Below are 26,165 nucleotides of genomic sequence, written 5' to 3'. Positions count from 1 at the left end.
GAGACTTCCACTTTATCAGCATCAAGGTTCAGAAAGCAACCAATCATATCATTCTCCCCGAACCTTTTGCGGCCGGCTTTTAACAATGCCGGCTGCGAACGGCCTTCAAAAAGGCTGCGACCAGATTTTTTAAAATGCGGCCGCACTGCGTATGCATGCCCGCTCCTCAGTGCGCATGCGCAAAACTCTACACATGCGTACCGATGAGCGGGCACGCATGCACAGTGTGGCCGCATTTTTTTTATTTGCTCGTGGCCATTTTGAAGGCCACTTGCAGCCGGCTTTATTAAAAGGCAGCTGCTGCGGCTGTTGCGCGATCGGGAGAACCGCGACGGATGGCTCCACAACCCTCCCGACACCCTCCCGCAACCCACCCACGGGTCGCGTCCCCGACTTTGACAATGCCTGATCTAGCCTGTGGTGGTGCACGAGTAAGGATTATACTGGGTTACTTCTAGGATACTGGACAAGCACCCCAAACAATTTTTATATTTGGCAAACCATGAGGAAAGAATACTTCACCCCCAGGAGTGATGACTCTGATCAATAGGTAACTTTTACATTAAAACAAACTTTGATTGAAACACAGAATTAACCACATTAACATCAAAGAAATAGCTTTACAATGGCCATTTAAACAGTTGTTAAATAAAATGATAAAACTTGAACTTACTATCGACACCTGCTATTAATTCCAATTCAGCAACCCAATACAGTTCAAATGCCACTTATAAATAAAGTTAATAAAACAGGTTACTTGCTTAGCGGTGTAGATATTTTAAGAGAGAGACCCTTTCGAGAGCAGATTCAGTACACTTCTGTCTTGTCAGACTCAAATCCTACAGCAAGCTGCTGTTCAACTTAAAATCTTATAACAGGCTGCAAAATTACAGGCAGATCTGGTGCTTCCCATTAATTACATCACCTGTATCCCACTAAGCTCTATGACCTGCTTAGCTAGGACTAAAAACAATCCCTCATAAATTATCTACACTCTAAGGAACCATCCAAAATATAAACAATGTTCCATTTGCCTGTTATCTGTAACCAAGTACATGGTTGGAATGAATGATTACCTCACTCTTTTACACACACCTTAATTACAGCTTTAGCACACATACTGCCGATGTGTATTTTAAACCAGGTTTTTAATAACATTACTGATCCAAATATGAAATATAAGGCAATCCCAGCAGGAAAGGCTCCTTGCAGATCTGGGCGCCATATTGTCTGGCTGCCCTGATCTCTCCCCGCCCACCCACCCCCACACCTTTCAGCCCCCCCCCCCACTGTTCTTGACCTCCACATTTCCAACCCCTCAAACTCGGGGAAGCCCCTGGGAATACCCCTTCACCCCCTCCACCTGGCAAGACCCCTCGGGCTTGGCCCCTTGGAGTGCCAGCCCGGCACCTGGACACCCTGGCACACCCTGGCAGTGCCCTGCCAGTCTGGCAGAGCCATCTGGGCACCTTGGCAGTGACACTCTGCCAGGATGACAAAGCTAAGGTGCCCAGGTGCCAGAGGGAGCACCAGAGTTCCACCCTACCCTGGCCCATTTGCATGACATGAATTTCTCCTGGCCGGCACTCCTAGGGGAAGTTCCCGTGATTCTACATCAGCAGCAGGGCGTAGTTTCCAGGTTGGAGAATCCAATCCTATATATAATTGAAAGCATCGCTATATTAAAACTGGCACGGAGAAGCCAAACAACGGCTGCAGCCACTGAATGAACAAAAAAAACAACACTAAAATATCCAAAGGAAACAGCCTTGGAGAAAAACCCTGCCCAAAACAAACTCGGTAGCCACGAGTAGCAAATAACTTACAACAAATTTACAGCTGAGGGTGTTGCAAAACACAAAGGGAAACAGGCTGAGCTCAGCTTGTGCCTTGTTTTAGGGAGAAAGCAAGCAAGGTAATGCTAAAAAAATCATGGCGGGGTTGTTTGGCACCTTGGGAACGTTTGATGAAGTACCGAGCAATGGAGCTTGTATACAGAGAGATTCAACTATTTATTTTCAACGTAACAAGATAGCAACAGATATAAAAGTCCCAACATTCCTGAGCATAGTTGGGGGGGGGGGGGAGCATTTAACCTCATGAGGAGTCTGGTACAGCCAGAAAAGCCTGGCACAAAAACACATGAAGAAATAGTGGACATTTTGCAGGGTCACAGTCCACCATACCGTTAGTCATTGCAGAAATGTTTAGGTTTCATAAGAGCAACCAAGAAGATACTGAATCAATTATATAGTTTGCAGCTACCCTGAAAAGACCCGTCACATGGGACTGACGAGTAGGAATGATTGTCTTCCCCATAACCCCGTAACCCCACCTAAAGTTTTTTGGTCACTAAGGGCAATTTATCATGGCCAATCCACCTAACCTGCATGTCTTTGGACTGTGGGAGGAAACCGGAGCACCCGGAGGAAACCCACGCAGACACGGGGAGAACGTGCAGACTCCGCACAGTGACCCAGCAGGGAATCGAAGCTGGGACCCCGGCGCTGTGAAGCCACAGTGCTAATCACTGTGCTACCTTGCTGCCCGTGCTGCTCTTGCACCTTTCATGATTCCAAAAAAGCTTTTACAATCAACAATCGACCTTTTGACGTCCATTCACTGTCGCAATGTAGGGAATGCAGCAGCCAATTTGTGCAAAGCAGGCTCCCATAAACAACAGTTTAATAATGACCAACTAAGCTGTTTTCGTGATCTTGATTGAGGGATAAATGTTGGTCATGACACCCGGGGAGGGGGGGAGCCATGGGATCCTTTCCATCCACCTGAAAGGGCAGATCCAGCCTTGTTTCAACATCGAAGACGGCAACTGAAATGATCAAGATTGAGAACGTATAGGGTGCAATCGAATGGCCTCATTTCGCCCGACTTGATGACGCGATAAGGCCATTAAATCTCACACAAGGCTTCTTGTGACATTTACGACGCTCAGAATGCCTCATGAGATCGCGCGAGACTTTGCGATATGAATCTCACCCCACAGTGAGGATCACTTAAATATGTCAGCGCCCAATACCCCAGAGGTCTGGGAATGAACACCCATATCTGGGGGACCTCACCATGGCGCAGTTTAGCACTGGTCCACACAAACGTGGGCCAGGTGTAATGGAACCTGGAGGGGGGGTCACCCAGGCCATCGGAGGCCCCTGGGTGGCCGGGCACTGTTCCTTATCATCCTGCCACAAATGGGCTGGCAGAACGTTTTGTACAGACGATGAAACATTCATTGAAGGTAAACAAAGAATAAGGTTCATTGTGAAAATGTTTAAGTCAATTCCTGCTCATGTACAGAAATACCGCACACTCAACAACCCAAATTTCTCCAGCGTTGCTAATGGTTAACATTAACTATACACAGAAACTGATTTACTAAAACCACCCAGGGCAAAACAAATTGTTGAGAAAAAGAAGCAGGATTGGGTCATATGGCGGGAGAACAAGCCAAAATGTGTTTTTCGCCAGGGTCAAGAAGTTCTGGCAGAACGTTATGCCACACGTGAAAAGTGGATTCCGGCCACCATCTTAGTACAGCCAGGGCTGGGCTCCTGCACGAATGGTTCTCAACCAATGTCCCGCGTGACACTGGTGTGCCACGAGAAGCGTGCAGGTCTGCTGGAGATGCAACCGTGGGGCAGACTCAGAGCCCCGGCTGAGGAAATTACAAGCTGTTTAAAATGCTGGTTCGCCACATTTGCTGTAGCATGCAATCCTCTGTATAAAACAAAGGCTGTAAAATGCCTACATTTCCTACTTTTTCCATGTTCTCCACAGTACAACGACTGGTCTGAGACATCTTGAGCGTAGTTAATATTGTCAATACTCACCACTCCTCTTGCTGTGACATTGGCAATAGGAAAAGTGAAGAAAAACAGCCACACTCTGGCCAGCTGCTTCTTTCGCCCCAGGCTCTCCCCCACTTAGCATCCAAGCAACATTCTCCTTGGTTTGTGCACATTCTAATTTGCATGTTTTCTTTGCAGTATATGTGGACTACGTTCCTTTTTAATTGGCCCCAGTAAAGTTCATTTATTGTTGACTATTTTCTCTTTTCAGTTTTTACATCAGTTCTAATTAAGTTCTGGTGATTGTGTCCCAGATGTATTCCTAGACAAATTCTGATTCCTCTTAGAGGTTTGGCTCCGATGTTCTGTGTGCAGCATATCACCAGGTGTTTAAACACCAAGGATGCAGTAGAGTAGTTTCCCATGCTCATAACACCAAACCCTGGGGCCACTACTTCCCCCTGACTCCCAGCCAGGTTCAGCCCATCAGCTACATTCTTCTTTACAGGAGGAATATGTAGCACAGATTGTGTGAAATTATGAAGCACCGTAAAGCTTGGGGAAAAGAAATGAAATTGCCTTAGCCAATTTGAGTCATTCAAATGTCAGGCTAAGCCTTGGACTATGTTGTAGATGTGGGTGTGTGCACTGGGCACCATGTGCAATCTTTGCGCCACAAGTCGGTCACCCTTTCTCCAGTTGTCTGCTGTAAACTTTGCTGCCACGCTGATGGGGAAAACCATCTTTCAGTTGCATGTTCTCTTGGGGACAGAGCAGGATTTGGCAGCTCACAAATGCATGTATTTTCAATGCCTGTCAAGAATCCTGACATCTCAGAACCTCTTTGTAAGGTCGCAAGTGGTGCCCAATTTTACTGAGAGATCTAATGATGCAAGAATTGGTTTGTCGGTTCTGACTCAATTGAGTCATAACTGTGTATAGGAGTGAAGAAAAACGCCACTAATGCAGAGGGGAGGAGTGTGAGTGTGTAACTGTTCCATGTATTTGGCATAGCACTCACTGAAAAGCACACACATGAACTATATGGATACACATTCAGGAGAGAGCCATTACATTTATAAATGAATGGAGACCATATGACCAGTGCGTGGTTATGTTTTTGTGATTCTAATGTTCATTCTTGGGATGTGAACACTGTTGGTAAAGCCAGCCTTTATTGTCCATCCCTAATTATGCCTGAAGGTGGTCATGGGTGGTCTTTGTGATACATGTGGTGCAGGTATGCCCATAGTGATTGGCCACTGTTGATTCGCTACTACATTGTGGGACGTTTACGAGCAATTGACTCAGCTGGAAAAAACATGGTGCGCCTTGGAATTTTTTATCTCATTTGAAGTGTGCTGTGTTGCTGAAAAAGTTGGGAACCACTGTCCTACACTCTATATACAAACCCAAGATGATGTAATATGGAGAAGGTATGCAGATCAAACTTTGGTGACAAGAACCAATCCGCCAGAGGCAAAACCGACAAAGAGTTCCAAGTCCGGCTCTGCCAAGAGACGACCTGGAGCTTCCCGAGATCCTGACACGAACCAAACTAACAGGGGGAAAACAGCACCTCAACTGTGAATCAAACACCAAGTTACCTCAGATCACTACATCTGCTCCAGTTAAGATAATCACTGACGATGCTCACACCAAGCCAAAGATACCAGAGGTTACGGCAAGGGCTAACAAGCAGACACCTGAGGGTCACCAACAACCATACAGAGAACAATGGCCTCTGGAACGTCGGACATATCAACTGCTGTTGTTGATTGATTGTTCATGTTGCTAATTGATTTTTAATGTTTATTGTGTCAGGGACCTTTGATTTGAAGGGGGAGGAAATGTTTTGTATTCATATTATTTTTAGTGTTTCCTCATGAGCAGTCTTGTAGCTGCACTAGGGAATTTGAAGAGAATGATTGTGTGAAGTCATCTCCACTTGGGCGGGCAAATGGACAGTCTAACATCGCAGCCTGTAGTGTTAACATCTTCTAAATAAAGCTCTATGTTTTGGTTTAACCTCCAAGGCCTGCAGACTCAATCTTGAATTCATCACTGTTGGAGTGCTAAGTAGTAAGTAGTAAGAGTGCTAAGTATCAATAGTGCTAATTAGCAAGCAGCATGAGTAATAAGTAGGAAGAGTGCGAAGTATTACGAATGTGAAGTAGCAAGCAGTATGACTAGTAAGCTGGTAGACTGACAAGTGTAAGGAAACTTTTTGGGACTGATGAGTTCAAGGCAGCCAATAGGTTCTTAATGACAGGTCAGGAATGTAACACCCTTATTACATGCTTTCATTTTCATTTAACAGTCCGTTCTTGGATTGCTGTATTTTATTTTTAACCTCTCCCACTTCCCTAATATAATACTTTCCACCCATTATGGGGGCTTAATTTCAAATTAATTAATGGACAGAATTTAATGGTCGCCTGCCAGCAGGGGGCACATAAAATTCCCAGGATGGCCTTTGCATGGGTTCCTGCCTGCCGTCACTTTTCTGCCATTTTCTGGTGGGACAGGTGAGGCCTAGACCCAATTGATGCTCTTAAGTGGGCAATTGATGACCACTTAAAGGTTGCTTAAGGAGTTCCAGGAGCAGGAGGGGTAAGCCTGGAAAATCACTCTAATCAGGAAGGGTGGCCTCCATCAACGGTGTCCCTTCAACATCGGCACCTTCCCCACAAGGCCCCCTCCCCCATTCTCCAACCCATCCGCCCACCCCCTCCCCTGGCCTCTCCATCACCACCCCTCTCCTTCCCTGGGTCTCCCCTCGCTGCCCTGAAACCCCTTGTACTTATTTTGCCTGACTCAAGGGATGGAATTTTATAATTTTTTAACAAAGTGTCAACTCAGGCAGGAAAAGCAGTGTGCAGCCCACCAGCTCCACTGTTGGTTTTTCCTGACGTATGTTTTGACACTTAGTTAAAAAATAGTCAGGAGGTGGGTCCCAAGAAATCCCTGAACCTGCCAGCGGGGTGGGCTCTGAACAATGGAGGGGTGGGTTACTGAATGAGTCTGCCATGCCTGCAATGTCGGTTTTCAAAAGATTTGGGGTGTCCGAAAAGGATCCTCCCCGCCCCCCCCTCCCCCCTCCCCCCCCACCCACTCGGCCAGGGGGATCTGCACCCATCCATCATGGATGCGGGGAACCTCCCACCCCATGGACACAGATAACCCCTGCCAAGGACACGGGGACCACCAACAGACACGTGGAATACCACCCCACAAACCTCCCCAACAGAAGGCCCCATCCCTGGCAGTGCCCCTTGGCATTGACCCCTGGCAAAGTCTCCCAAGGGAGGGCCTGCTGTAAACCCCAATGACATGATACCATGTAGGAGTGGGGGATTATCTAATGTGGGGGGATAATAGAGCAGGGTGGTCCACCAATTAGATGGAAATGCATTATGCACGGTGATGGGGTTCCTGAACTTTCATAGTGTGATCCACATTACATCATTGGTGGCTGGGGAGAGGGGGGGAATCGAAACAGGAAATCCCGCTGGCAAGTTCAGTACTCCAGTTGGATTCTCCACCCTCACTGGCTTATCTGCCTACTGAACACAGGGGTGGAGAGTCCCGGCCCAGGTCTTACACTCTGGGAATTGTTTGTAGCCCCAGCAGTGGCCATTACCATGCCTGGCACTGCAGATTTCTGAAGCAGGTCTTCCTCCCAGGTGAGAGTTTGGAAGTCCCACCTCCAGCCAGTTCAGAGTATTACATTGCTGTGGGACAGCGAGTATAGGCTTGGATGTGTTTCCTGCTGACTGAGGTGGTGGGAGGGAACATTCTGCCATCTGAACCTCCTGGTCAATGGTTCTGCTGGGAACCCAATGGAGAAAGGCACATGGCATTGATACAGTGTAAAAGTACTTCAAATTAACTAACCACAGCAATCATCAAAAGTGACAAATTTAGGGAATTTGTCGACTGAGAATGACTCGATTGTTGATATACCTATTTATGTTTGGGAAAGTTGTTTCGCAGCATGGTGGCACAATGGTTAGCACTGCTGTCTCACTGCGCCAGGGATCAGAGTTCAATTCCAGCCTGGGGTGACTGTCTGTGTGGAGTTTGCACTTTCTCCCTGTGTCTGCGTAGGTTTCCTCTGGGTGCTCTGTTTCCTCCCAGTGCCTAAAGATGTGCAGGTTAGGTGGATTGTCCATGCTAAATTGTCCCTTAGTGTCCAAAGATGTGCAAGTTATGTGAGGTTATGGGGTCACAGGTGTGGTGATATGCCTGTAAGCAATATCATAGATGGATAGTGTGCGACTTCCAACAAGTAGATGGCAGTGCAGACACACCTTGCGGTCGCAAGACAGTGGTCATGTGACAAGAGACTCCATAATAAGTGAGGGTACATCCAGCCATCACCAGATGGTTGTAGGAGATGGTTGTTAGACATACAGGTGAACAGTCATGCTAGGTGTAGTTCCAGAGGAGTACAAAGAAACTCCACCATAACTTTCTCTGTAACAGATCTATCTTACCACGTGGGATTCAATAAAGACCCTGGTTTGGACAAGTCAAGGTGTTTGGTGGATTCCTTTGCAAGATATTGAAGGACAAACACAACAACGGGGATAGGGCGGGCGTGTGGGCCTAGGTAGGGTGTGCTTTCAGAGGGTCGTGCAGACTCGATGGGCCGAATGGTCTCCTGCATGTTAGGAATTCTGTGGTTCCTTCACTTTCCAGTCAGCAGTACTGATAGAAGTAGAACATATCACACATGCCGTGATGTGAATGGTAATTTTCTTTCTTAACTCCCATATTTAGTTGAAATTTCTGCATCTGATTTAAAACTAAAAACAGCCCAGCAGGATAGATGAAGAGAAAGAATATTTTAAATTGACAACAGGAGCCTGTACTGACGATGGCAGGGAGTAATTTAAGTTGCACAGCTTTGAAGAAGCAGAATACATTCGTAACAACCGTCGCTGGGCAAGACCAAAACATTGATCAGGAATATGTATGCAGGCCCTGAAATTGGTTCCAATCCTAAGAGGCCAGAGTATGCACTGAAATCAAACACATTTCTATCTGTAAGAGTCAGGGATTTAATCATCCCACCACAGTTCCACCTTGCCTTCGTGATTGCTTTCAAGTCTGAAAGTTGTACGTTCAAGACTCACTCCAGAGGGGGGATATATAATGTAGATGGAGTGCTGTGCAGCATTGTTAAAAGTAAAGTTTCAGGTGAAACATTTCTGTTCAAATGTTCAAGAGGACATATCCTGTAACATCATTGGAAAATGTGACCATTTTTATACCTACAATTATTTTGTTTACCATTATTATCAAGTACTTGTACTTTATCACATTAGCAATTTGTAAAGCAATTGCTTTAAGCAATTCAGCCGCCATGTTCACTTCTGAAAACAACATTGCCCCTTCAAAATTATTTAATTATTTGTCATCTGAAGTGCTATATACATTTTAAATCCTGTAGTCCTTTCACTTCCCTACTCTCCTGGGACAGTTGTGTTTCTAACAAGCTGTTCACTCGTCTGATGATAACTGCACAGAAACAGCAGTGAGAAAAGCCTGATGGTGAGAGAATGGGAATACTTTTTATGAGTTTCATTCGGACTGAAGTCGACTACCCAGAGAGGGGGAGATTGCGTGACTATTGCCTGGGAAGTTTAAACTTCTGTTGGGCAATTAGGCTGCACCCGGAACCGTGCAAATTGGAGACTTCGAATGGCACCGACTCTGTTAGCAGAATAGTTACCCAGGAAAGGTTAAGAAGAATTAAGACCTGGGTAACTACTGTACAGAAACCACATCCCCACCTCCTGTTATACCCCCAATCACCTCCTCCATTCCCCAACCACCCAACAAACTCTCCCTGACTACTTACCCCAACCACCCCCCCAGCCAAACACTAACAACCCCAGCCCGCCCCAATGCCGCCAACTCTCCAACTACCCCCCGAGCCCTCCCCACCCTACCTTCCTGACTATTCTCAAAACATCCTAGTTCCGACTATCCCCCAACTACTCCCAAGCTCCCCAACCATGATGCATCCCATTCTCCCACTACCCACAACACCTGACTAAACTCTCACTCCCCCCAACTACCCACCCAACCCACCGACTACACCCCATGCGCTCAACTACCCCTATTCCCCAACTATTCTCTCGTCAACCCGACAACCCCCAACTACCCCCATTCTCCTTCTGATTAACCCCTCTCCTGACATCCAAACTCTTACTCCCCACCGCTCTGACCTCCCTCCAATTACCCTCCTTCTGACGTTCCCCTTGACGATCACCCCCGACAACCAGGCTATCCCAGTATCCGCCCGACGAACCACCCAACCATCCCTCCAACCCCGACTTCCTCCTAGCCCTTAGTTAACCCTCTACCCCATCTGACTGCAGAAGTGGGGATGCACAATGTTCAATACAATTTGCAACTCCTCAGACACTAAAGCAGTCCATACCCACATGCAACAAGTCCCGGACAGCATTCAGGCTTCGACTAAAAGTGACATGTAACATTTGCATCACAGAAGTGCCAGAGAGAATCTAACAATCTCCCCTTGGCATTCAATGGTACTACCATCACTGAATCCAGCACCAACAACATCCTGGGTGTTGCCGTTAACCAGTAGCTTAACTGGACCAGCCATATAAATAATGTGGCTAAAAGAGCAGGTCTGATTACTAGTAATTCTTTCACGAGTAACTCTTCTCCTGAGTACCCAACTTGGCCACCCATCTACAACAGTAATTTTCAAACCCGCAGGTGGGTCACAGGTGGGTGTCAGGAGGGTCGCAGAGCCATAGGTCGCGGTGTTCCCGATCTGGAGAAGAAGTGCCCATCGGCTGCCGTCCGGCTTTTACAATTGCCAGCTGTGGCCAGCTTTTAGAATGCCGGCTGGCCAGTGCATGCGTGTCCCCTCAGCAATACGCAGGCCCGGAACCAATGAGGCACACTGCTTCCTCCTGACATCAACGTGCTGCCCCAGGAGAAGATTATTTTTAATCTCCAGAAGCAGCGGCAGGGAGCAGGTCACGTGCCCCGTACACGGACGTCATGTGCTCTGGGCACAGGAGAGATTCCTCCATTTTGTGGGTGCCAGCAGTGCTGGTTGAGCTCCATGGCCTCTGGTGAACAACCCATTAAGAGGAAGCTGAAATCAGGAACAAAATAGTATAAATAAGTTTTCTTGATGTATGAGTTTATTAATTCTGTCAAGCCAAATCAGGATGCAAAGCCCATGTGTGTTATATGTAGGGAAGTACTGGCAAAAGAAAGATTAAAATCCTCAAAACCTCAAAGGCATTTGAAGACGAAGCATGGCGAGTTTGAGGTCAAACCTCTTGATTTGTTTCAACGTACACAGTGAGAAATTATATTATTGGCTGAAGCCCTTTACAGAAATGCAACAATGAATGACAAAGCAAGTGAGATCGTGAGGACGAAGCAGGATCAGCTGTCACATTAAAGATAACTGAAAATCGTGGGGCGTGAAGTTTGGGTGATGTCGGTCGTGAGGTTCAGGTGGCATAGAATTTTTACAGTGCAGAAGGAGGCCATTCAGCCCATTGAGTCTGCACCGGCTCTTTGAAAGAGCACCCTACCCAAGCCCACACCTCCACCCTATCCCCATCACCCAGTAACCCCACCCATAAGGGAAATTTTGGATACTCAGGGCAATTTAGCATGGCCAATCCACCTAACCTGCACATCTTTGGCATGGGTCGCAAAGGTCAGCCGGCGTGGGTTGCAAGGGTCAGCCGGCATGGGTCGCAAAGGTCGGCCGGCATGGGTCGTGAAAGTCGGCCGTCATGTGTCCCAAAGGATGGCTGGTTGGTGAAAATGGGTTCTAGGCAAAAAAACGTTGAACAACACTCAACTATCAAGTGGCACTTACTCAGCAATAACCTACTCATGGATGCTCAGTTTGAGTTCCGCCAGGATCACTCAGCTCCTGACTTCATTACAGCCTTAGCTCAAACATGGACAAAAGAGCTGAATGCCAGACGTGAGGTGAGAGTGACTGCTCATGACAGCATTTGACTGAAAATGGCATCAAGGAGCCCTAGCTAAACTGAAGTCAATGGGAATAGGGGAGGAAACTCTCCATTGTTGGAATCATACCTGACACAAAGGAAGATGGGTGTGATGGTTGGAGGTCAGTCATCTCAGCTCCAGGACATCACTGCAGGAGTTCCTCAGGTTGGTGACCGAGGCCCAACCACCTTCAGCTGCTTCATCATTGACCTCCCTTCCATCATCAGGTCAGAAGTGGGGTTGTTTGAGGATGACTGCACAATGTTCAGCACCATTCGCCAACTCCTCAGATAATGAAGCAGTCCATGTCCAAATGCAGCAAGACCTGGACAATATCCAGGCTTGGGCCAACAAGTGGCAAGTTACATTTGCATCGCACAAGTGCCAGGCAATGACCATCCCCTGCAAGAGAGTATTTAACCATCGCCTCTTGACATTCAATGACATTCAATGGCATTACCACCACTGTATCCCCCACAATCAACACCCTGGGGATTACCAGATATCAGAAACTGAACTGGACTAGCTGCATTAATACTGTGGCTACCAGGCAGGTCATAGGTTAGGAATTCTGTAGCACATAACTCACCTCCTGACCACCCAAAGCCTGTTCACCATCTAAAAGGCACAAGTCAGGTGTGTAATGGAAATCTCTCCACTTGCCTGGATAAGTGCAGCTCCAAGAACACTCCAGGAGCTCAACACCATCCAGGACAAAGCAACTCGCTTGATTGCTGCTCCTTCCACAAACATTCAAATCCTCCACCACCGATGAACGATGGCAGCCGCATGTACCATCTACAAGATGCACTGCAGTAACCCACTAAGACTCTTTAGAAAACACCTTCCAAATTGAGGTTGTGCAGGGCCCCCCAGCTCCTAGCTTCCTGGATCCCCAGGTATCGGAAGCTCCTCTCCGCCCTCTTCAGCGGTAGCTCGTCTATCCCCCTTCCCTGGTCCCCCCCCGCATGCACCACAAAGAGCTCACTCTTCCCCACGTTGAGCTTATAGCCCGAGAAATCCCCAAACTCCCTAAGGATCCGCATAACCTCCGCCATCCCCTCCACTGGGTCTGCAACATATAACAACAGGTCATCAGCATATAACGCCACCCGGTGTTCCTCCCCCCCCGGACCAATCCCCTCCAGCTCCTAGATTCCCTCAGTGCCATGGCCAGCGGCTCAATTGGCAGTGCAAACAACAAGGGGGATAATGGACACCCTTGTTTCTAGTGCTCCCTCTAGTGTCTAGCTAGCCTACATGCATTTACATTGATGCACATCACCACACCGACCTCCGCCGGTTCGTAGCCACACTCGCCACTGGGGCCCTATATAACAGCCTGACCCATCTTACAAACCCTACCCCGAACCCAAACCTCCCAGCACTTCCCAGAGATACTCCCACTCCACCCGATCAAAAGCCTTCTCCGCGTCCATAGCCGCCAGTACCTCCACTTCCCCCTCCACCGAGGGCATCATGATCACATTTAAGAGCCTCCGCACATTTGTGTTTAACTGCCCTTCACAAACCCCGTCTGGTCCTCATGGATCACCCCCGGGACACAGTCCTCAATCCTCGTAGCAAGCACCTTCGCCAACAACTTAGCGTCTACACTGAGGAGCGAAATCGGCCTATACGATCCACATTGCAATGGATCCTTATTCCGTTTCAAAATCAACGAGATCAGCGCCCGGGACATTGTCGGGGGCAGGGTCCTCTCCTCTCTCACCTCATTGAAAGTTCTCACCAGCAACGGCCCCGGCAGGTCCACATACTTTCTGAAAAATTCAACCGGGAACCATTCCGGTCTCGGGACCTTCCCCGCGTGCATGCTCCCCAATCCTTTAACCAGATCCTCCAGCCCAATTGGCGCTCCCAAACCAGCCACCTGCTCCTCCTCCACCCTCAGGAACCTCAGTTGATCCAAGAATCGCCTCATCCCCTCCCCGCCTCCGGGGACTCAGACCTATACAGATCCCCATAGAAGTCCCTAAATACCTCGTTTATTCTCACCGCACTCCGCACCGTATTCCCCCTCTATCTCTAATTCCACCAATCTCCCTCGCTGCCTCCCTCTTACGAAGCTGATGTGCCAGCACCCGGCTCGCCTTCTCCCCATACTCATATACCGCCCCCTGCATTTTCCTCCACTGCGCCTCTGCTTTTCCCGTGGTCAATAGATCAAATTCTATTTGGAGGCTTCGTCGCTCCATATGCAGCCCCTCCTCAGGGGCCTCTGCATAGCTCCTGTCCACCCGTAATATCTCCCCCACCAATCTCTCCCTCCCCCTACTCTCTCTCTTCACCCTATGGGCCCTAATGAAAATTAGCTCTCCCCTTCACCACCGCCTTCAGAGCCTCCCAGACTACCCCCACCTGCACCTCCCCATTGTCGTTGGCCTCCATGTATCTTTGAATACACCCCCGGATCCGCCCGCACACCTCCTCATCTGCCAACGGTCCCACATCGAGGCACCACAACGGGCACTGGTCCCTCTCCTCCCCCAACTCCAGCTCCACCCAATGCGGGGCATGATCCGAGATGGCTATAGCCAAATATTCCGTTCCCTCCATTTTCGGGATTAGTGCACTACTCATTATAAAGAAATCTATCTGTGAATAGGCTTTATGAACGTGGGAGAAAAAAGAAAAGTCTCTGGCCACCGGCCTGGCAAACCTCCACAGATCCATTCCCCCCATCTGGTCCATAAACCCCCTGAGCACCTTGGCTGCAGCCAGCCTCTTACCCGTCCTGGACCTGGAATGGTCCAGTGTTGGGTCCAGCGCCATGTTGAAGTCTCCCCCCATTATCAAGCTCCCTGCCTCCAGATCCGGGATCCGACCCAACATACGTTTCATAAATCCGGCATCATCCCAATTCGGGGCATATACGTTCACCAGTACCACCCGCGTCCCCTGCAACCTACCACTCACCATCACGTATCGACCTCCATTATCCGCCACAATATTCATCGCCTCATACGACACCCGCTTCCCCACCAGTATTGCCACTCCTCTATTCTTCGCATCCAGCCCCGAATGAAAGACCTGCCCTACCCATCCCTTTCTCAGCCTGACCAGATCTGCCACCTTCAAGTGTGTCTCCTGGAGCATGACCACGTCTGCCTTCAGTCCCTTTAAGTGCGCGAACACCCGGGCCCTCTTGACCGCATCAGCCGGATCAGGGGGCTACTTGCCCTCCCCACCCCCTGCCGCCTAGCCATCCCCGTTTTTAGGCCAGCCACGTGCCCGTGCCTCCCACACCCTCCAGTCCCCCAGGCGGTGGACCCCCGCCCCGACTGACTCTTCTACCTCCAGCTCCCCTTTGGCCAATACAGCAGCAACTCAGTTCTCCCCCCCCCCCCCCCCCCCCAACCCCCAGCCAGATCACCGTCCAGCCATTTTGCTCCCCCCATTACACTCCCGTAAGTCAGCTGACTCCTGCTGACCCCGGCCACTCCCGCCATTCCAACGATCCCCCAGTGTGGGAATACCCCCACCTCCCCCTGTCGATCAATGTGCGCTCTCCTCCAGCACCACCCTTCCCCTCAGGCTCCGTACCTCCCTTCCTTAGCACGGGAAAAAGCCCGCGCTTTCCATCCGAGCCGGCCCCCCTCCTATGTCGCAGCTCCTTTTTCTGCGACCTAGCCCCAGCTCCCCATCCCCGGGCTTCCAACCCCCCCTTTAGCAGCGGGGACCTGCCCCTACAGTACCGGCGCCCACACTCTCACACAGCCCCCACATCATATCCACTCACCCCTTCCCATTTCCCCTCTTCCCAATCTGAAACCAGAAGAAGAACACCCCCAAAATAGAGTAAACACCGCCCCCCCCCCACCACAAACCCTCAGTTCGAGTCCAGTTTTTCAGTCTGAATAAAGGTCCACGCCTCATCTGGCGTCTCAAAGTAGTGGTGACGGTCCTGAAACGTGACCCACAATCACGCTGGCTGAAGCATTCCAAACATCATCCCCTTCCGATGGAGAACCGCCTTGGCCCGATTAAAACCAACCCTCTTCTTGGCCACCTCCGCACTCCAGTCCTGGTAGACACGGATCTCCATATTCTCCCACCTGCTGCTCCGTTCCTTCTTTGCCCATCTCAGGACGCACTCTCTGTCCATAAAACGGTGGAACCTCACCACTACAGCCCTTGGCGGCTCGTTGGCTGTAGGCCTCCTTGCCAGGACTCGATGAGCCCCATCCAGCTCCAGGGGCCTCAGGAAAGCTCCTGCGCCCATCAGCGTGTTGAGCATTGTAGCTACATATGCCCCAGCGTCGGACCCCTCCACTCCTTCAGGGAGACCCAGAATCCGAAGATTCTTCCACCTCGACCTGTTCTCCAGGTCCTCATACTTCTCCTGCCACTTCTTGTGTAGCGCCTCGTGCGCCTCCACCTTCACTGCCAGGCCCAAAATCTCGTCCTCGTTTTCTGAGGCCTTCTGCCACACCTCTCGAATCGCCGCCCCTTGGGCCTTCTGGGTCTCCACCAGCCTTTAGATCACGCCTTCATTGGCGCAGGCATTTCTGCACTCTGCTCCGCAAAGCAGTTTTTAAGAAACTCTTGCTGCTCCCGCGCCCACTGCGCCCACGCTGCTTGATCTCCACCCGCCACCATCTTGCTTTTCCTCCCCCGCTCTCTTCGCTGCTCCAAAACCCCTTTTTTGATCGCTCCACTCCTGGTCCACTCCATACAGTGCTGGGGGAATCTTATTATCGTACAAGTGCTGCTGGGGCTCCACAAAAGGGCCCAAAAGTCGGTTCTTGGTGGGAGCTGCCGAACGTGCGACCTACCTAGGCATAGCCGCAACCGGATGTCTTTAATTACATTTATAAAGCATCTTTCATGACCTCATCACATCTCATCGCACTTTACAGTCAATGAAGTACTTTTGAAGTGTAGTCACTGCTGTAAAGTAGGAACATAATTTCACATCATAATCCCAGGCCATAGGCACCAAAGGTGATAATGTGTAAACGACAGAAATGCCACATGCAAAGCGTGTTTAGATGTTTTCCGAGTGTGGGCTAAGATTTTAACAAGATCAATTTCACTGATAACAAGATGGTCGAATTACTGGAACAAAATATACGGAGAGTACTAAACGTCTTTAATCAGGACTTGGGGAGGGAAAACAGCTGACTAGAAAGTGACGCCGAATTAGAGGGACGGTTTTTAAGTTTTTGTCCCTGATATAAAAATGATGTTGTATTAAATAGATAAATGTAAACATTTACGAGCAACATACCTCTTCTTTTGTTTTCCTTGATATGACACGAAGCCAATCTCCAATCATGCTCAGAACTGCAGCAAAGTAAGCAAGTCCTACCAGGATCCAGAACCATACAGCAGGTTTGTACCAGTCTAAATATTCTTTATCCGGACTCTCTCCTAAACATCAGGGAAAGAATAGTAGGTCAGTGAATTTCAGATGAAATGAAATGAAATGAAAATCGCTTATTGTCACAAGTAGGCTTCAATGAAGTTACTGCGAAAAGCCCCTAGTCGCCACATTCCGGCACCTGTACGGGGAGGCTGGTACGGGAATTGAACCGTGCTGCTGGCCATAGCCTAAGGTTTTTGCTCTGAAGGTAACCGTATAGTAGTACAGGTGCCAACATTTTATTAAAGTGAAAGTTACTCCCTCTGACATAAAGCAACACTAATATGAGGGTATCAAAGTTGTCTTTTTAAAGTCAATGCAACCCAGAAAGTTCAGCTTCCATATTGAGCACTGGCATGAGGGAAATTATAACTGTAGTGGCCACAAAAGATTTACAAAATGGACTGGAGTGATGAGTGAAATAGGATTGGAAAATGCATACAAACTCAGTACCTAATGTGTGTAGTTCATAACATAATTGGCATCAGTAGTCTGCCTAAGAGAGGTCGTAAAGAATATTGCACTACGGAAGTTGTTGATTTTGTTATGAGTTTTATGTGGAATAATTGATTCTGAATTTTGGAGGGAAAGAGCCATTTAAACTTCATACTGAAGAATGGAAGAAAATATGAAGCAGTTTAATACAGTACTTTCTAATATTCTAAAGTATGTTGGATAGGCTAGGGAAAAATATTTAAAATAAATAAGTGAACAACTGGTAAATCATGTTGAAGGAGTGAAGGAAGTGACTGAAAGCCTAACTAAAAAGATGGGTTTTGAGAGGAAACAAATTGTGGAGGGGGGGGGGGAGAGATAATATTTGGAGGTTTATGCAGGCTGCAAAAGCAAGGCCTAAACAGCTCGTGGCTCTGCCACCACTCTCAGAGTATCTGAGTGTTGAGTACAACACTCTGGGTGTTGTAAGACTTCGTACTGTGCTCACCCCAGTCCAACGCCGGCATCTCCACATCATGACCACTCTCAGGAGAGCATGGATACATAAAAGACCACAGGATCAAAGGAGCGAAGACAGGAAGGGAAATTAGGAGATTACAAAAATAGTGTGGAGCTCGGGCCTGGAGAGATTTGAAGATAATAATGGGAGGAATGATGAGCTGGCCTTAATGTGGGTTCCAAAACAATTGTTGTTCAGTTGACCTTTATACTATTCTGCAAAATAATTAATAATAAAAAAACTAATTCCATTTGTAGAAAATAATCCAGCTATGCTTTGCAATGCCAGTTACACTAGAATTCAATTGAGAGTTAGCAACAGAGCAACAGACAATTCCAATGAGCTCAATTATATGCATACCTTACCTTTCAGACCAGCCGGCATCAACATCACAGAATCACACATGTCAACACAAAACAGGCCAGTTGGCCCTGTCTGGGCTCTGCTGCTGTTTTTTCATGAAAAAATTATTTTTTATCCTTTCTTCGAATTATCCTTATGACTATCTTGAATTTGTGTCCCCTCATGCTCATCTTTTTAAATGTTTCTTATTTACTTAATAATCTCTACCAATTTGCATGGAACTTTCACGGCACTTCTCAAAAGAAAATGCAAAACTTCTAATTTTTCACTTCAGAAATAATACCCTCAACCCTGGAAACATTCAGGTGAATCCAAACTGTGCCCTTTCCAATGTTTTATATCTTTCCTAGACTGGGGTGTCTAAAATTGTGCACGATGGCCCAGCTGCTGAACCAAGTTCTTCTACTAGTTTAAGATTGTCTCCTTGCTTTTTTATCACCTCTAAGTGTCAAAAAAACAAGGGCCGGGATTCTCCGAGCTTCCACGCCACAATCGTACTCAGTGTGGGGGCAGAGAATGGGGCGTTGGACCTGCGATCGGGTTCGATGCCATCTCGCGATTCTCCGGCGACGGGGCACCGGTCGGGGGCCATTGAAAGAGGCCCCCGCGGTGATACTCTGCGAGCGACCGGCCGAGTTCCCGCCGGCGTAGTTTACGTATGGTTCCACCCGGCGGGAGCTCGGAGTCGCGGCTGCGGTGGCCGTCCTGATGGGGGGCGGGGGGATCCGTCACCGGGCGGGCCTCCACGATGGCCAGGCCCATGATCGGGGCCACCGATCAGCGGGCGCGCACAATTTTTGGGTTAATACTTCTTTGGCGCTGGCCCACTGTGTGGATCCGCCACGTCACTCAGGCGGCCGCCGCACGCATGCCCGGATCCACGGCCGGAAGTGCAGTGCCCCGTAACGGCAGCTGGAGCTGCGTGGAGTATTCCGGGGCCCTGCTAGCCCCCTTATCAATGGAGAATCAGTTCGGACTTTCTAGAAAAAAGTCCGGAGTGATTTACGCCCATTTTCTCGCGGACGTGGGGACATAGCCCCATTATTGGACAATTCCGCCCCTGAATTTGTTTTTCCTTTTTCACGAACTTATCTTCTTTTCCATGTTTAATGACCCCCGAATCTTCATAACCCAATTTGCAGATTTAAGATTTTATCATTTAAGGTGTGCTTGCTTTCTCTACTCTAATTTCTAAAATTTATTTCTTAAACCTTTGCTACGTTGAACTGTGTCTTTTCCTTATCCGTCCGTTATGCTGACCTATCTTGGTCTTCAGTTGTGAAACCCTGGCCTGTTTTGTCTCTGGCCCTCTCTTCCTTATAACAAAATGATCCAGCTTCAGTTCTTCATAGTCCTGTTGCCTTGCTTGCTCGCAGCCAGAAAGTGGAGGAACATCACCTCTGTGACTTCGCGCCAAAAGCACGGACGTACAGACGCGTGACATCAGTGTACATATCGGGTGCAGGACCTGCTCTCTGCTGCTGCTTCTGGCCGGAAGACTGCCTCATTCCATATAAAAGCCTGTCATGGCCGGCTGGCATTCGCAATTTAGAACATAGAACATAGAACATAGAAAATACAGCACAGAACAGGCCCTTCGGCCCACGATGTTGTGCCGAACCTTTGTCCTAGATTAATCATAGATTATCATTGAATTTACAGTGCAGAAGGAGGCCATTCGGCCCTTTGAGTCTGCACCGGCTCCTGGAAAGTTCACGGCTTTTGAGCACTTCTCCTGCGGTCAAGAATGCCTAAACTGATCGCTCCCAACACCTGACTGCTCACCCATGGGTCACAACCCACAGTTTGGAAAACCCTGCCTTGGAGGAGTCCTAAACTCTAGTCTGCATGATGGGACCTTTTAAAAGATAACTGCTCATGCCCTCTATGCCAACCTATGCCCTTCCATCCAATCCCTACAGCCTTTCATACCCTCAATGCCATGCTCTGCCCTTCCACCAACACCCTATGGCCCCACATACTTCCAATGTGAAGGTATAAGCTTCCACCCATCCTCCATGTCCTCTCATTCCCCCACCCATGCCAATGTCTCTCCCTGCATTTACCATCTATGGCTCTTCTTATCCCCCTCGGCATAGCTATGACACATCCATGCCCATTGACTCATTATTCACTGTATGAAATTAATTAATACTGCACAAAAGCAGAGTGTGTACAAAAAAAAGCTTTAAAATAAGTAATTCAATCATAACTTTCTCCTCTATGAAAAATATCATTTAACTGGAAGGCAATAAAAGTGTGTCAATCATCCAACCCCCTTAAAGTATCAATACAAAAACCACAAACCCTTCAAATCAATTAACATTGAAATCAATATGTGTAAACAAACATTGTGAAATTGTCGACAGAGAGCCTGAGCTGTCAATCAAACAATGTTTTCTCTGGGTGCTATTGTTACAACAAGCTGCCTGGGCTCTCAGCCAAACATATTTCGTGAGGCTTGGCTGAGAATCCACACATCCATTACGCTTGTTGCCATTTAAACAGCCCGCCTCTGCACCCAGCAGCCCCTGTGGCTGCCTCCAAACTTTTTCCAGAGTCGACAAGTCCAAATCCAGCCTGCATCCACCCCCACTGGTAATGAAGATCCTACTTTTACAGGCACTTTCTCCCAAGGGAATTTTACCTGGCTCCTGCAGCATGCCTTGAGAATGGAAATCCAGGCCACAGACTCAGAGCTCACCCAACACCGACCCCTGTGGAAACTGTCGACCCCTGTTTTTAGACAGAGAAATCTCTCTTTCCATTCATTCATTAAGTCACATTTCCTTATCATTATCTTTAAAGTCTGGAGGCCAAATGCAACAGCTTTACTCTTCCAGAAGAAGTGTGGTGCAGCAGAACTCCCATCCATTAATATATCTTTTATGTGCTTTGGTCAAGGGACACAGTTCTTGCCCTAAACTGCAGAGATGTGGCGATTACTCTGTTGAGATGGGCAATCTCTGCCTACAAGGGTGCCCATCCCAATCCATCAGAGGAAGGAGGTACGGCCCACATTCACTTCACCAGGCTAATCCTGACGCCATTCTGATCCTGAAGAAAACATGAGTAAGCTTCCTTCACTCTGATAGGAATCATGGGCGGGTTTCTTCGCCCTGTCGCACCCGTTTTCCAGTGCGGCCCGCCCCCACCTGCAGCAGGATCCTTCATTCCAGCAACGAGCCAATGGGGTTTTCCATTGTGGGCACCCCCATGCCATCGGGAAATCCGTGGGCGTGAGTGCGCTGCCGGTGAAACGGAGGATCCCGCCAATGGAGCATCCAGCCCCATGTATTTTGTAAATAAAGTGAATCAATGTCATCAGTGGTGGCAAGTTCAACAGACAATTTTAATTCTCCACTCCATTCCCACTCTGACCTCTCAACATCTCACATCCTTCCAATGAATCTCAACGGAAGTGCGACGAACAGCACCTCATCTTTCTATTAGGCACTTTACAGCCTCTGAACTCAACACTGAGTTTAACAATTTCAGCCGTTAACCCTGTCCGCATTTTGTTTCTATTTTTTTCCAGGATTTGGCAGGTTTATTGGATGGCAGCTGTTCATGGCTCGACCATTTACGCTTCCTCTGGACACATTTCTTGTTTCTTTACTTGTCCCTTTTGTCTTTTCATAGAATTTACAGTGCAGAAGGAGGCCACTCGGCCCATTGAGTATGCACCGGCTCCTGGAAAGAGCACCCCACTCAAGGTCAACACCTTCACCCTATCCCCATAATCCCATAACCCAGTAACCCCACCCAACACTAAGGGCAATTTATCATGGCCAATCCACCTAACCTGCACATCTTTGGGCTGTGGGAGGAAAACGGAGCACCCGGAGGAAACCCACACACACACGGGGAGGATGTGCAGCCTCCGCACAGACAGTGATCCAAGCCGGAATCGAACCTGGGACCCTGGAGCTGTGAAGCAATTGTGCTATCCACAATGCTACCGTGCTGCCCTCGTCTTATACCATCGACCCGTTTCTCATATCAACTCTCTTGCCTTTCACTGATCACAAGCCTTCCCTTTTACTGCCCCCCCTTCCCCTTCCACTGCCTTCGTACTTGTTTAAAACCACTTACATCTGTAACATTTCCCAGCACCGATGGAAGGCTATCGAGCTGAAATATTAACACCGTTTTTTCTCTCCACAAATGCTGCCAGATTTACTGACTATTTCCAACATTTTCTGTTTTAATTCAATAGAACTCATGACAGCCTTCAACTGCAAAGTATTCCACAGGGCCCACAAGGGTACAGAATTCCAGAAAATCTCCAACAACTCCCCCAGACATGCAGATTGATATAACGAGTAGACTGTCAGGGTCCTTCTGCTCCATAGCCCTCAACTGGAGATCATGATGCTTCTTGCACAGGATGAAATCCTGGCCCTACTGGAAAAGTATTTAATATTTCTGCCACTTGTTTACTCTTCAGGACAACCTTACCTCCTTTAACTCTTAGCAACCACAACCTTATTTTGGTGCTCCTTACACTGATAAACCTGTCATGGTTTTTGTTTATTTATACAAACATCTTTTTTCACTTTTCATACATTTCCTAGATTTACATTCGCAGTGACATAAAATTACTATCACGTGTACAAGTAATGTCATGGATTTCTCCATTGTCATTTCTCATGTCTCAGCTGACATAAACCAAGATAGGTATCGTACATTCTATGCACGTTTGACAGAGATCTTGTGGTACAGTGGTAGCGTCCCTACCTCTAGACCAGGAAGTTCAAGTCCCACTTCAGGATGTGATGGCCATGGAAGGTGCGTTCACAATGTGGCCAAACAGGTTGACTATCGGCCTGAAAATCCTTCCAGTCCTCCTGATGGCAGGAGGTGAGAATTTCCTGCTTAGCCATATTGCAGAAGGCAATGGCAAAGCACAGCAAGGGCTTTGCGAAACAAAATCATGTAAATCCATGGTCACCACCGCCCTCTTTGGGCATGGTACCTGGAGGAGGAGGTATATTTAGCTTTGGATTTTCCAGTTCGGTGGAAGATAATGCTTTGGTGCCTGGGGGTTTATTCATCCAGTTTGCACATATTTTCCTGATGCCAGTAAGCACAGTACAATTAATTTGACGTCATTCTTTTTCCTGAAAAAGATTAATTTATCCAGCACTTCAAATCAGTTATTAAAATTGAGCTATTTAATAAAACAGCAGGGGAGGCACGATTTGAGTTTGAATAGGTGGATGATTAAAATCAAGCAACTTCAAATTAGCAACAGTAAATATATTTCTGTACAATGTGGCCTAATGATAATTATTCTTTATCAAAAGATGAACTGACATTTATTTTGCACTTTTCACATCCTTAGAACTGCCTAAGGTACTTCACTGGCCAGTGAAACATTTTGAAGTTACTGTTGTCATGTAAGAAGTGGTCAATTTGCATACAGCAATGAGATAAATGATGAGTTAATCTGTTTTTCAGGTAGTGGAGTAAAAGCTGGCCGATAAACTGAATCAGTTAGTGTGTAACCAGTGGCATGTCTAATACCTCCAATCTAGGATTCTGCCAAAGTTGAATTTCACGCCCAAAATGCAATGGAACAACCAATCCTTCAGTATACTTTACTCGCCTTTAGTGCCATGTGTATTCAGTCTGCAATATTCGGGCAGCACTGAATTTTCACGCAACTGTATTGAGACAGAGAGTGGAATTTTACCATAATTTGCCAGAGTATCAGGCAAATTACTGCGTTATGGGGATAGGGTGGAGGTGTGGACCTTGGGTAGGGTGCTCTTTCCAAGAGCCGGTGCAGACCTGATGGGCCGAATTGCCTCCTTCTGCACTGTAAAGTCTATGAATCTATGAATCTGACTGAAAAACAGCGTGCATCTCTCCAGATGCACAGTTGAGTTTTCAGGCCTAGGGCACAATCCTCCCAAAGGGGAACAAAGTCCCTTAGCGATTGCGGTTAGCCGCGAGTTTCCTGGCGCTCGCAGTGTCAAGAAGCACATGGCTATTCAACGCAACACGTGTTGAATAAGAGGCCTGAACGGGGAACGCACAGCCGAGGCTGCACATAGCCCTGTGTTGTACAGTGGAGAGCTCCGCTCATCGGACCGACCCCCCCCACCACTAGCCCGAGCGCAGTAAAGGAGGGTCCCCAACCCCGGGCAACCTCGGCCAGATCGCGCGTGAGCAAAAAATGCCAGCTTGGCACCTTGGCAGTGCCAGGCTGGCACCAGCACTGCCAGAGCACCACCTTGGCTAAAGGGCATGCAGCTGGGGGACTCCGATCTCCTGGGAGACCCCCACAAGGACCGCTCTGTCTGGTAACCGTTTGTGGGGACTAGTGCTGCACAGCGCTCACCCAAGGTCTCTGAGGTGAAGGGGATGAATTCCAAAGCCTGAGGTACCTCGGGAATCTGCACGTTAGAGTGAGGCTTACTGCCTTGCTTTAATATGCAGATTTTCTAAAAGGTGATCCTGCCCATTGTCGACTGTATTCACATTGTAACATCACGCAAGATCACGTTGAATCTCGCAAGATGTTATGAACTGGGTAAATCCCGGGATTGGGATCTCCTGGCACTCCCAGTGAGCTGCTTTTCTGGCGCAGCATGGTTGTTGGATTGCGGTCTAGATCTTCAGACACTCTGAGCAAAACAATTATGGAGGCATTGTTTACAATGCCACTATGGCGGGGTGGGGGCTGATGTAGCCAGCAAGGCGGGTTTGGGGTACCATCTTAAAGGGCATTCTAAGCTGAACTAAAAATGAGCTCTCCACAGCAACCCCCCCACCCCCCCGCGCACCCCCACCACTCTACACACACACACACAGAAAGACACAGAAGATGACCCCGACAAGCATTGGGATCTCTCCTTTCCCACCTCTCCTGCAACATAAGCACCTGAGCTGAAAGCACACTCCGCACAGCTCTCCATGGACATGAAGGACGGCCCTGACAAGCATCACGGTCTTTCCTCTTTCCCCCTCTCCACCACAATACAAATGTAGGAGCCTCTCTCCCATGCCCCCACCACAACACAAGCATTGGGGTCTCCATCCCCCCCCAAGCAATCACAACGGGAACTACCCACAGTATGGATCCCCAGAGTGCCCACCGTCCCCTGATACAGACTGGCAGTGTGAGATTAACGCTGCCAGGGGCAATGCCAATATGTGTTTGGGGCCCAGGCATGTCCCATCCCCCCTGCCAAGGGCTATACTTACCCTTAAGCCACTGGAAGATCCCCTGAATTGATTAACACCTTTATATACCTATTCTAAATGTCACCGCATGACATCATGTTGGCGAGGTCTGCATATTATGTTGGGGGGGGGGGGGGTATCATGTGGCGGGTTGGGCCCTGTAATTATGTTAAAATGTATTTAACCGTATTGCAATGATGTTCTCGCCTTTGTGGGTGGGAAGCTTGTTATGTCACTGCCGACGGGAAGGGAAAATAGGGAAACAAGATCTTTCTCGCGAGAATCTCGTTTCCCGACTTGAGCGAGATGTCACATCTGCATCGCCATTTGCACTTGCACCAGACGGGGGAACAAAATCACCTCCAGAGAATAAGAATGGCCCATCTTGGTGAAACAGGTGGGGTGAAAACAGGAAAATGAACTATTTGTCAGA

At 48.2% G+C, this 26,165-nt stretch overlaps 1 protein-coding gene across 2 annotated transcripts in view; it reads right to left on the bottom strand.

Annotated features, from left to right (window-relative positions):
- The window catches only part of kcnk2a (potassium channel, subfamily K, member 2a), a 239,589-nt gene that overhangs the window by 16,264 nt on the left and 197,160 nt on the right, over positions 1-26,165 (bottom strand). For both annotated transcript variants that reach the window (XM_072509102.1, XM_072509113.1), the window contains one exon: positions 17,086-17,228. In XM_072509102.1, the coding sequence (XP_072365203.1) occupies positions 17,086-17,228 (143 nt within the window). The remainder of the gene's footprint in view (positions 1-17,085; positions 17,229-26,165) is intronic.

The sequence above is a fragment of the Scyliorhinus torazame genome, chromosome 1, assembly GCF_047496885.1.
Source record: "Scyliorhinus torazame isolate Kashiwa2021f chromosome 1, sScyTor2.1, whole genome shotgun sequence".
Classification (NCBI taxonomy): domain Eukaryota; kingdom Metazoa; phylum Chordata; class Chondrichthyes; order Carcharhiniformes; family Scyliorhinidae; genus Scyliorhinus; species Scyliorhinus torazame.
This window is presented reverse-complemented; position numbering and strand designations above follow the sequence as displayed.